The 11,924-nt window shown below is 32.9% G+C and overlaps 1 protein-coding gene across 1 annotated transcript; it reads right to left on the reverse strand.

Annotated features, from left to right (window-relative positions):
• Positions 1-313: 313 nt before the first annotated feature.
• Positions 314-6,518, reverse strand: LOC133205422 (transcriptional regulator ERG homolog). The gene is made up of 4 exons (XM_061341239.1): positions 6,289-6,518; positions 5,996-6,049; positions 5,547-5,627; positions 314-2,271 (listed from the first exon to the last, which is right to left on the reverse strand). Exons 1-4 carry the CDS (start codon positions 6,359-6,361, stop codon positions 1,751-1,753), a joined length of 729 nt encoding a protein of 242 aa, XP_061197223.1. The 5' UTR covers positions 6,362-6,518; the 3' UTR covers positions 314-1,750.
• Between the last annotated feature and the right edge of the window lie 5,406 nt (positions 6,519-11,924).

Below are 11,924 nucleotides of genomic sequence, written 5' to 3' on the forward strand. Positions count from 1 at the left end.
TATATATATATATATATATATATATATATATATATAAAGCTTACATGGGTAAAACAAATATAAAATATAAAGCAATAAGTTGCTAATAAATTTGTCTACAATATCAATTAGCCTGTTGACGTAGTAGGGAATAGTAAATAAGGAGCAAAATCCGAGAAGTTTCTAGTCGAGATCAGATGATTCGTGTAACAATGGCAAAATTTTCTTGTAAAACTTGGTCAGATTTTCCTACCTTCTGTTTTCTACAGACAAGTTAAACATCAAATTGACTACAAAATATTTCTTTTAATTTTAAAATATCTCTGCAGTACATATCACATTTTAAGAATAATTTTATTAATTTCAAAAAGGTATAATTTTAAACATGTAAATATATGTATAAAAACACAAAGTGAATAAAGTAATCTTAGTCGATATTCTCGTCATTATAAATTGAGGAACACGTGCTAAATCCCTTTCTTTTCAAAAACTATCCATTTTCAGAGAATTTTCCCATGCGATTTTTGTCAAAATTATACAATTTGCTTTCAGTGTCCCAAGAATTAAATGTATTGCCGAACAGGGATAAGAATAATGAAATAAAGAACTATTAATTGATTTTTCGAATCAAATTCAGTTACATTTCAATGTGACATTACGCATGGTTATTTGAATAAATACATTTCCTTGGATGTCTAAATCCTCACAAAAACGCGTGTGCAACGCACGCGCGCATTAAATAACAGAAAATTAAGCACCCATTGCCTTATACATTAGGGGTTAGGAATATATTTACATTTCATCATTATTGCCAATTTTGGCAGCAATATTATTAGCCATCTTGAAACGGTCGTCTGCTTTTTCAGCAATCAAGTCGATCGTCTGCAGGTGACGGATGAGAAGGGATCGTTGGTCTAATAATGGCTATCATCATTAAATATTTGCCTCGGCCTCCATTGGTGAAAAGTATTCATTAATATGCATACTTGTCTTTGAAAACATGTTTATTGTCACGCTAACAAGAAGCTATAATCAATACACAATCCGAAGGGACCGTTTAGTACCAAAGATGGAGTCAATCGAGCAACGTCCATCACAAAAGCTTAGTTCCAATGCAGGTCTTCAATCGTCACTTGCCGCCTTTAAATGTTCTCTTTCTATCTCTAGAAATCTAATTCAAGGCACTTAGATCATGATTGCAATCAAAATCCCTCCGTAGTCTGGTCACATAAACCGACAAAGTCAATATTGTCTTCTTTTCCCTTTTGCTTCTGCCAAATCCAATTTTGTTGCTGTCAAGAATCCTATCACCGCATCAAACTTTATCATGGAGGAAGAAATTATCGGCGAATCCAATTGTGAAGTACATTTCCTTCCGATGAATGTCCCGAGAAAACTTGGGCTGAAAATGACTTCCGAAACATCCCAAAGTCTTGCCAACAACCCTGCGCTTAATGCGGTAGGCAACTCCATTACAACATCCCTATATCAAAATCTATTAAAGGAGGTTGACATTTCTGAAACTCTGATTTATGGCAACAACCCATCAATGCCTTCTTCCGGAAGACTAAAACACTGTCTTGGCTTTCCTTGCAATCGAATTCGAAGCTAGAAACTGCTCAAGAAAATGTAGAAATGCAACGTTCCAACTCCCACAATTCATCACTCAGATGAATCACAAGAAGAAATCTCTTTTCTCAGTAGAGCACAAAATATACGTGCTTAGAAAAATAACACTCAATGTTTTCCAAATAAGGTCCATATCATTTGGTCATGTATAATAGGACCCAAGATGTGACGTCATATGACTAGGATGGGCCATGTGGTGGTTTGGAATGTTCGGATACATGGAATGATTTGTCTGTGACCAATAACCTGAGTGACTTCCGAATATACCAGTCGTGGGTGGCATTGGAGAGTGAGCATTCATAAAATTGAATTTAGAACTAGGGTGATAAGCTGGCATGAAGAAGTCCTGTTGATATTTATAGGCCGTTGGATCGGCAGCGGGCTGCATCGCCTGAGCCAAACCCGCAAAATCAAATTTATAGGCGTAACGTTTCCCGTGTACTTTAGTCATTATGTTTTTATCATAATAGTATCGGAGAGCACGGCTAAGTTTATCGTAGTTCATGTTTGGTTTAGATTTTCGCTCGCCCCACCGACGGGCCACTTCATCCGGGTCCACAAGTTTGAATTCCCCGTTGGTTCCCTCCCACGTGATGTAGTTTGAGTTACTGCTGTCGGAGAGAAGCTCCAAAAGGAACTGCCATAACTGAATCTGACCACTCCCTGAAAATTGTGTTTAAGATTTAATACATTATTTTTCAAATTTACATGATTTTGTTGGGGAAATATTTCCATGTCATTGGTTTCTGTGATGTAAAAATAGACCAAAAAAAAAAAAAAAAAAAAATGTCCACACTTTTTCTGCCAGCCATCAAAAGAGGCGTCAAGGACTCTGACATAATAGGTTTTACAAAACGGCATGAACTCTGTGTTTAAAAAATTAGTAATCCGTTTATATTTAAATTAAAGTCAAAGCGTCCAATAATGCAATGAATAGAAAACTGTGCAGGGAAACGATATTTTATGCAAAACAGTTGTTATCTCTCACTGAATTAGAAATAAATGTCACTGTAAAGAAGAAGCTGTTCTGTTGAATGCCTAAATATTGAAGATGATACGTTTAGATTGCTCGTTTATCTCGTTATGGTATGAAGGGACACTTGATTGTAACAAAAGAGAGGCCTGATTGCTATACTGCGTTACAATTCTAAAAAAGTCCTTGCTTTCCAGATACAGTCCTTAAACTTGTTTTTGACATGAAAAGCCCATTTATCCCACAGAGATCGAATCCCGGGCACGTGACTGAGAGACTGAAAAGCAATATTAGGTATATTGATCTTTAATTGAAAGTACCTGTACAGCGCTTAATCGAATCGGATAAAAACGAACAATTAACAAGAAAATTCCAACTAGTCTAATGTAAGTGGTATTTTCTAAAACAAACGGCAGATGTTCGGTTAAGTTATTTAATCTTTCGGACACTTTTTTTTTCGCCGACTTGTGCGGCACATTTTTCTTCACCGTGTCGTAAGTGGGCCAGTCTGGAATTTCGTTGTCGACAATTCTATAATTTTCTGATAATTGAGCGATAATTTGAGTGTATTTCTAACTTTTATAACGAACGCGCTGAAAATCAAATCAGGAAATTATTTACACATAATGGACCGGGTATTAAGGATGCCAAAGCATTATTATGTTGCAACATCAGAACAGTTTTTTACCGTTGTAGCATGTCAAAAATTTTAGTAAATAATTGACTGCCACTGGTTGCTTCCAGCTGTTAAATCCAGGAAAGGTATCGACTATTTCATTAGACATCGCTGAATCAGATTACATGTATTTTGATAATTTCAGCCCATTTTCCCAATTAAGACTACAGGTCTTCTCGCTTTCGTTTTCATTTTGGGTCTGTATAATATTTCACCAAAGAGATAATTATTGTGCGGACGACATTTCTTTATTCGAATAATCTTATTATTATTATTTTTTGTTTAAATAATCGTGTGAAAATAGGCGAACACTTGGAAAAAATGTATTAACGTAAATTTATAAGTTAGTTCGTGATATCCTATGGGTATCTATATTTTTACGAATGTTAAAATAAAAAAAAACGGAAAAGTTGAATGAATCATGTAATGATTATCGTAATTATACCGCATCCGGTAGAAATAATTTGATGTGAACTCCAGGCGGCTAAGAAAGGCCACTTAGTCAGAACTTATAGGATTAAAATATGAATGAAATGATCTTAAAAGTACAACCATTGGAGACACGATGTTATGTATTTGGTGAGATAAAATTAATCAGACTTTTCTAACGATTTTCTGTTTCACTATAATTTGGTTTAAAGTCGAAACGATGACAGATATTTCATGAAAATTGAACGCCTACTAAAGACTGCTTCACGAGGGAGAGTCTTTTGTTCACGATTTTCTACTGTCTTGAATATTGAGAGTATTCATGTAACTTATAGATTTTTATTCGAATTTCCAAAATGACTGGGTATTTAATTAATTCAATATAATAATTCTTCATAATTCGAAAAAAAAGCATTTAGATCTGTAAAAAAAAAATGTAAAGACTAGTTTGTCTACATTTTTTTTTGTCTATCGCTTTTTTCAAAAAATAATATATTAAATTTCTCATTTATGTATACATAAATTCATCTATTCATTTAATGTTTACATTTTCAATTACTAGTATTACCTCGAATTATTACTTTTTCGTCGAGTCTATTTTTTGTATATGTTTTTTTTTTTTTTTTACAAATTGGATTGGACTCAAATTCAAATGTTCCTACAGTTAATAAGCAAACGTTTTTACATGGCTCTCAAATTAGAAATGAAATAATATAAAGGATAACAAAATTCAGTGGATGAATTATTTCTGAGTCATGAGTTACATTTTTGATGCACAATCTGAGCAAGAAATAAATAATTTGTAAATTAAACCGACCTGACTTTTGAAGTAAATGTTTTTACAATCAAAAACAATTATCCCCTCAAAGTAAAGTTTGAGTAACAACAGTATGTAATTTATCCATTCGCAGAAATTAAATGTGAAGAAAAGTCGTGGTTTCTGTTTAAATATTAAATCAAAAAATATATCCTCTTTTCGTATTTGAAGTAGGAGAGTATATTGCAAATTATGCACTGGTCAATGTATGAAATAATGCAGTATTTTTTCCTTACTTGTTACTATCGCAAACACGAATTTGACAGAGCGAATGAACTGTTTAAATATTAAAACACAGGTGTTTGGAATGTTGACAGAGCTTTGATTCCTGGACAAACATTATGTTTAACGACAGTAGAGTGCCAATATTTCCCAATAAAAGATACAATTATTCAGTAAATGCCCCGTATTTGTCTGCTTTGACACACCGAGTTGTTTAAAATTGTTATGTCTACTTTCAAGTAAAAAATGGCAAGTACTTTTTCAATTGCTTTTTCCCCTAAGCTCATTTTGACCATAAATATAAATATTTTTCCATTTAAAAAAAAAAAAACGAAAACAATTTTATCGAACTGATAATAATTAGTGTGTTTCTTACATCTAAAAAAATAAATATAACAGTGTAGATAAATTAATTGACATTCAGAATATTAATATTACAATTACTTAAATTTGAATTTACAAAGATATTTTTTTAAATAAAAAATAAACATCAAGTTACAATCAGACATGTTACGTGGTATAAAACTGCAGCTCATCTCAATGTGTTAATTCAAATTCATTGTGCATGTATTAGAAAATACAAATAAATTTCCTACAAAGGACTTAGGGATGGGCTTATCAAGCGGGTACGCACTTACACGTGTAACTATCATCAAAAATAAATTCCAAACAATATTTCTTTTCAACATTTATTATTCTTTTTGAAAGAAGTATGTAGATCAAACGGACCCAGTATTTAGTGGACACCGAAAAGAGAATATTATTAAATAAATATTCTGTTAAGAAATCAAATTAATGAAAATCAAAGCAAGTACACTCACCTTGTGGACGCCAATGTGAGTGAGGTCCCCCGTCAAATCCGGGCTTAGTGATAGCGGAGAGGGTCCCCGGATGTGGATAAGCTAAAAAGTAATTTGAAAATTCATCATCAATAATAATGTTTTAATTTTGTGTGTGTTTTAAACAAAATTAATTTATAAAAACAAAATATAGCATATTATAATAATAATTGAACAATGATGCACATTTCTAAGTCATGTAATACAATCTTGCATTTAAAGTTTTAAAAAATATATGTAACAAAGAAAAAAATAATAAATCAGTACAATTAAACAAATTAGTCAATATAAATATTTCGTACTTTTTTATTTGTGTGAAGGGAAAACTACAATTTCATCAAAACAATTCCCTATTGAAATGAAATCAAATTGTGGTATCAATTTCAATTAATACAATATTTAGTTTTAATAAAATAATAAAATAAAAATACCTGGGCTAGCAGGACTGGACTGTGGCGACCAGGCACTCTTTCCATATGCAGGATCTGTGAATCAAAGATTTAAAACAAATGTGAATATAAATTCCTTTTCCTGAATAACAAAAAAAAATTCCATTGTACAATATTCAAAATTCATCAAAAATAATGATGGCCAATAATTTTATTTGGTCAACAGAAAAAAATATCGGCGGAAATAATTATTCCTCTGTGTTCAGCAAAGGAAGGAAATCCCTTAAAGGTTTTTCCTTTCGGGGCAGAATGTAATTTCCCGCATAGAATCTTACCCGGAAATACCATTCCTGAAAACGCCGGAAAACTGCAGGCTCGGTAGTAATCTTGTTGCTTCATTCCCTGCATTTGGCGAACAATTTCCAAAGTGTCCAATATAAAAATTTTATATCTAGAACTTATTTGATATGTGTTCTTGTCCAATTATCGGAACTAGATTTTCGTTTCCGATTTAGATGTAACAATTTCCCGCCGGCGGAACTCGCTCCGGACGGTTACATGGGAAGTCAGTATAAAGTCTGGGAAGGAAGCTTTCAAACTTGGATTTTAAATAAGTTCCGAAACAACTGGAAATAATGTGTACAAACGGTGATTGATTTTTGTGTAAAAAGTCGATATTTGTACGGAAAGTCAAGTTAGATTATAGCCACGGAAATGTAACCAATCAGCGGTCCATTAGAAGAGGCGGGGCCAATAATTGGGCGGGACCTTAAATGGAATTTTGTGAAGGGCAATATCTGTCAGTAATCCACAGAAGGCATATTATTGAGAGAAATCACGTTATTGCTTGTATTCTGGTGGCTGGGATTTTAACTGTAAATGCCGATAAAACAGGCAAAACTCTTTTCATTTACTTTTCACAGGTTTTAATTGGCCTACGGGGCTGTATTGTAACAGAAATCACTTTCATTTCGTTCAATGCTTATTGTTGACTCTATGTTAACGAAATATTTGTTAAGATTTAGAACCTTGCTGTCACTAATGGGAAACATTTTTGACATAATCGCCATAGAATTTTTTTCATTATTATGTATACGTAGGCCTTTAGAGGATAACAATGCAGAAGTAAGCAGTCGTGCGGGGTATATTAAAATCATTGTTGACCAAAAGAAGCCTTGGTTGATGAAATCGTTTTCTGTGAAAACAAATGTACTTTGATCCGAATTTTCGAAAGCGACATGTGAAAAAAAGATTAATGTCAATATTGACTACTAAGTTACTTTTCTCACAGTAGATACAATCGTTTGCCGTAATTTTCATAGACCTTTGATTTGAACTATATACTCGTTTATTTATACACGTTTTCTATTAAAAGCGCAAATACTCTGCAAATCGTTTACCAAAATCCTGTAACTGGAAAGACTCTGTACTATGCATTAAAAAGACATAACACAGAGATTAATTATAAATTATAAGATTTGCAGCGTTAATACATTTTTAAATTGTTACTGAATCCAAAGGATTGTGAAAGTAAAACATCAAATGCTGCCTGTTTTAACTTCGCTTTTATATATACTCATCCAGTAAATCGAAACATAACTTTTTTAAATATCATTTTCTTCTATATTCTTTGGTGTTTTTCTAATGCGAAATCGATTTCCAAGTTCTAGTGCACCGATTTTTTTTCATTATTTTTATTATTACTATATTTTGAAGTAGATCTTGAAACGTAAAAATTTCTCTTAAAAACTCTTAAAAAATAATTGTCTGACAGATTACAACTGTAAATGGGCAAAACCAAGAAATAATTTCATTATTAGCAAGGTGTAGCTGTGCTGAAATAATTGTATTGAAATCTTAATGATAGCTTGTAAACGACCCAGAAATCCTTTTATACTCATCTCCCGCCTGAACACTGTATACAGAGACTGGCGTATGCTTCTAAAGCACGTGCAAAAGAGTGAAAGTTTGCACGCGCCTCTAGCAAAATTGGAAAAACGTGCACTTATGGCAGGTGCGCTGCAAAATTGTTTTACAGGGTCATTCGACCCAATACTCTAAGTTTATTTTGACATTTAGTGCATCTGATTAACAAAGTTATTTATCAATAGATTTACCGATAATCAAAGTTCGGATTTTTGTTTTTTTATTTTAATTTTTTCAAGTATTTACTAGGCACATTAAAGAATATTTTCAAAAAGTTGCCTGTTTTTGTGCTTTAATCATGAGGAAAATTTAGAGATCCTAAGAGAGTGCTTTTTTGGTGTAGGATGTTCTTTTTCATTTTTGTTTAACGTAATGTAAAATGAAACATTATATATATATTTTTTTATATGTGTCTTTTACTTGAAGAGAAGTTTAGATCTTGTAAAAAATGTGGTATTTGTTATATTTTGTTTTAGTCTGGGTAATGAATGAGAGGAAGTAGATCTTTTCCCCTTGTCATTCCACACATATTACTGACACACTGAAATCAACCGAATGAAAAAAAACCCCGATTTTTGAAAGACTGTGTAATCACTGAAATACAATTTAATATGAAATTATATAGAAAAAACGTCCGTTCGATTTCTAAAGGAAAAAAACCCAGAACGGGACAATTGATGGTACACGTGTTTTCCTCCCTGAATTGGGGAGATATTACTGAAGCGGTCATTTCAAGCCAAAAAAGACTGATCATTATCAAATATCAAATAAAGTATGGATATGACACGTGTCAGATTTTATGTAATCACACAAAAATGAATCAGTTAAAAAATAACAAACATTACAACACGCGTTGTAGATCCTTTTTTCCCGTGTAATTAGTCGCGGTATTAGTGTTTGTTAAAACTAACCATTCCATTTCGTTTTCCCGCTGGTTTTTTTTTTTAACACTTGTGATCGATATTTTTTAAAACATGGGTATTTTCGTGAGCTATATATTTTTTCTAATTACAAGTGATCAGTATTTTAAAAGGGTAGCAAAAAAATTTTTGCGATGTTTGAATTATAGTTAATATTTTATTTATCTATTTTTTCCTATTAGGCCTGGATATGAATATTCATATTTGGTTTTTCTGAGATATAAACATAACTCTAGTAAAATATTTAAAATATTTACGTATCTGTTTGATAAATTGAACAATGCAATTATCGTGCAGGTAAATGATCTGGAACATCAGTAGATCTAGTTAACATACAGGACAACTTCTGAACATGAAGTCCAGGCAAGTCTTAAAAATATAGTATGTTTGTACATTATACTCTACTGTTTTTCTGATCAAGTCACTTAAAACATGTCAGAGATATGTTTCGTTACTATTTTGTAGTGAGCAATAAACAAATTATGTTCGTAACACTTTAAATATTTTGGTGTCTCCTACCTGTAACCCATTTTTAAAAACCAGTACTCCTCCTTTCCCCCCATATTTTCATCTATGGGATGCCTTATTTGTTGCTGTTGACTGGATACATGTATGCAATTCTTTCTTGCTTGTTGCTAAATGTTGAATTGAAGGTCACACTGACAGCAAGATACTTCTTCTTTTCATGTACAAGTTTTTGCATAAATATGAATGCAAAAATAGGTATGCTAATAACGGGGCACAATAAGTATCCATGGGAATACCAACAGATTTTTAGAAGACTTGATCTCCCAAAACTACATAGATATTGTCAACCAGAAACTCGAGCATCTTTTTAATATCAACTTCGGAGTACTTGTGTGTGCAATCAGAATGATTTTAACAAAATAATTTGTATAGATCACCTTGTTAGTTGTTGCTGTAGACTAGTTAAATGTATGTATGGGATAAAACGTTGATTGTTGTCGCTGACAGGGTACTAGTACATGTATAGAATACACTGTTGGTTGTTGTTGTTGACTGGATACATGTATGTATACCTTGGTGGTTGTAATGTTTGACTGGTTACTAGTACAGGTAAACCTTGTTGTTTGTTACTGTTGACTGGTTACTTGTATTGGATACTTGTTGTTTGTTGCTGTTGACTGGTTACTTGCATTGGATACTTGTTGTTTGTTACTGTTGACTGGTTACTTGCATTGGATACCTTGTTGTTTGTTACTGTTGACTGGTTACTTGCATTGGATACCTTGTTGTTTGTTACTGTTGACTGGTTGCATTTGATACCTTGTTGTTTGTTGCTGTTGACTGGTTACATGTATGGATACCTTTTTTGAATGTTGCTGTTGACTGGTTACTTGTATTGGATACCTTGTTGATTGTTGTTAACTGGTTACATGTATGGGATCCCCAGCTAGTTGTTGCTGTTGACTATTTACAGATATAGGATACCTTGTTGATTGTTGTGAACGGGTAACATGTATGGGATCCCCAGCTAGTTGTTGCTGTTGACTATTTACAGGTACAGGATACCTTGTTGATTGTTGTTAACTGGTTACATGTATGGGATACCCAGCTAGTTGTTGCTGTTGACTATTTACAGGTACAGGATATCTTGTTGATTGTTGTGAACTGGTAACATGTATGGGATCCCCAGCTAGTTGTTGCTGTTGACTATTTACAGATACAGGATATCTTGTTGATTGTTGTTAACTGGTAACATGTATGGGATCCCCAGCTAGTTGTTGCTAGTTGTTGCTGTTGACTATTTACAGGTACAGGATACCTTGTTGATTGTTGTTGACTGGTTACATGTATGGGATCCCCAGCTAGTTGTTGCTGTTGACTATTTACAGGTACAGGATATATTGTTGATTGTTGTGCATTGGTTATTTGTATGAGATTCCTTGTAAGTCGTTGTTGTTCACTAGTTTCCAGTCCATTATTGGCCCCCATGAATTGTATCTTCGATTTCCTTGCTATCTCAGGAGTTAATTATTCCATAAGTAACGTCTCCGTGTCGAGATCATTTACCGACTGCCCAAACACTTCAGGTGGGCCATCTTAGGTAGAAATATTCTGCCTAATTACGAGTTTAATGATAAAATGGTGGCCATAAAGTCAAAATGCTTTGATGACATCGTCCTGTTTCGGATAGATAATTTACTGTATAGAGTATCTAATTGCCCGTTTCATGCCGGGGATCAGAGCTTGCGACATTCTCGTAGATATACGGGCGTTTTTCCTCGTCGTTTTTTCTTTACGATGCAAGACACGCTAGCTGGAAAAAGCCTCGTCGGAAGTGCAGCTTAATATTGAATGTAAAAATGAATTGATGCCGAGTTTGTTAGGACAAGATTCGTTAATGCTTAATGACGGCATCTCGCGATTTGGTTATTTCTGGGTGTCTTGAAAGGAATACAATTAAGTATTATCTACAATGACTTGCAGGATCTTGTTTTTATTCATTTGCACTGTTAACAATATCAGATAATTAACGTCGAAAATACTGTTTATTTACTTCTATGTAAAAAAAAAAATAGAACCCATATGGAAATGAATCATGTTGAATATACTACACTGTCATATATTCGTGTTATAAATAATCTTGGTACTGTAATGTACTGGAAGTAGAAAGTTAATTTTTTCTATGCATCATATATTTAAATACATTGTTTAAGGGGCTCTATTTCTAGAATCAAGCTTATTTCAAAAGCGACCCATTACTAGTATATAAACTAGTGTTATCAAGGTGCTATAACATTTCACTTCAGTGCATCAACCAATAAAAAAAATTGCATTTATATTTTATAATTTTCATAGATTTCTCAATTTTGATTTAACCAAAAAAAAACAAAACATATTCAATATTTCCTTGGGCCTTTCATTGATTATTTAGCTTGAACTAACTTCATCACTTCCCACCTCTATTCACTTTTTAAAAACATTATTGTTTGAAAACTATGGTCTTAATTTGTGACTTTAAGTTTTTGATGAACTTATTTAAAATCATATTCCTCAATGTGCTGTTACTTATTCAAATTTACTTGGTTTATATTAATTCAATGAAGAATGTTTCCTGTTCTGTGTGATACTTTATGTCCCTATGATCGAGGATCCAGAGT

This window comes from Saccostrea echinata, unplaced genomic scaffold, assembly GCF_033153115.1.
Source record: "Saccostrea echinata isolate AGI-Se365-2 ecotype Australia unplaced genomic scaffold, CSIRO_AGI_Sech_v1 ptg000054l, whole genome shotgun sequence".
Classification (NCBI taxonomy): Eukaryota; Metazoa; Mollusca; class Bivalvia; order Ostreida; family Ostreidae; genus Saccostrea; species Saccostrea echinata.

What these genes read in the sequence shown, in the direction of transcription:
- LOC133205422 (XM_061341239.1), bottom strand. Translation starts at nt 6,361, where the DNA reads ATGCAGGGAATGAAGCAACAAGATTACTACCGAGCCTGCAGTTTTCCG. An exon ending in TTCAGGAATGGTATTTCCGG is followed by an intron (nt 6,050 to 6,288) that starts GTAAGATTCTAT and finishes TTTGATTCACAG; the next exon opens with ATCCTGCATATGGAAAGAGT. An exon ending in GTCCAGTCCTGCTAGCCCAG is followed by an intron (nt 5,628 to 5,995) that starts GTATTTTTATTT and finishes ATTACTTTTTAG; the next exon opens with CTTATCCACATCCGGGGACC.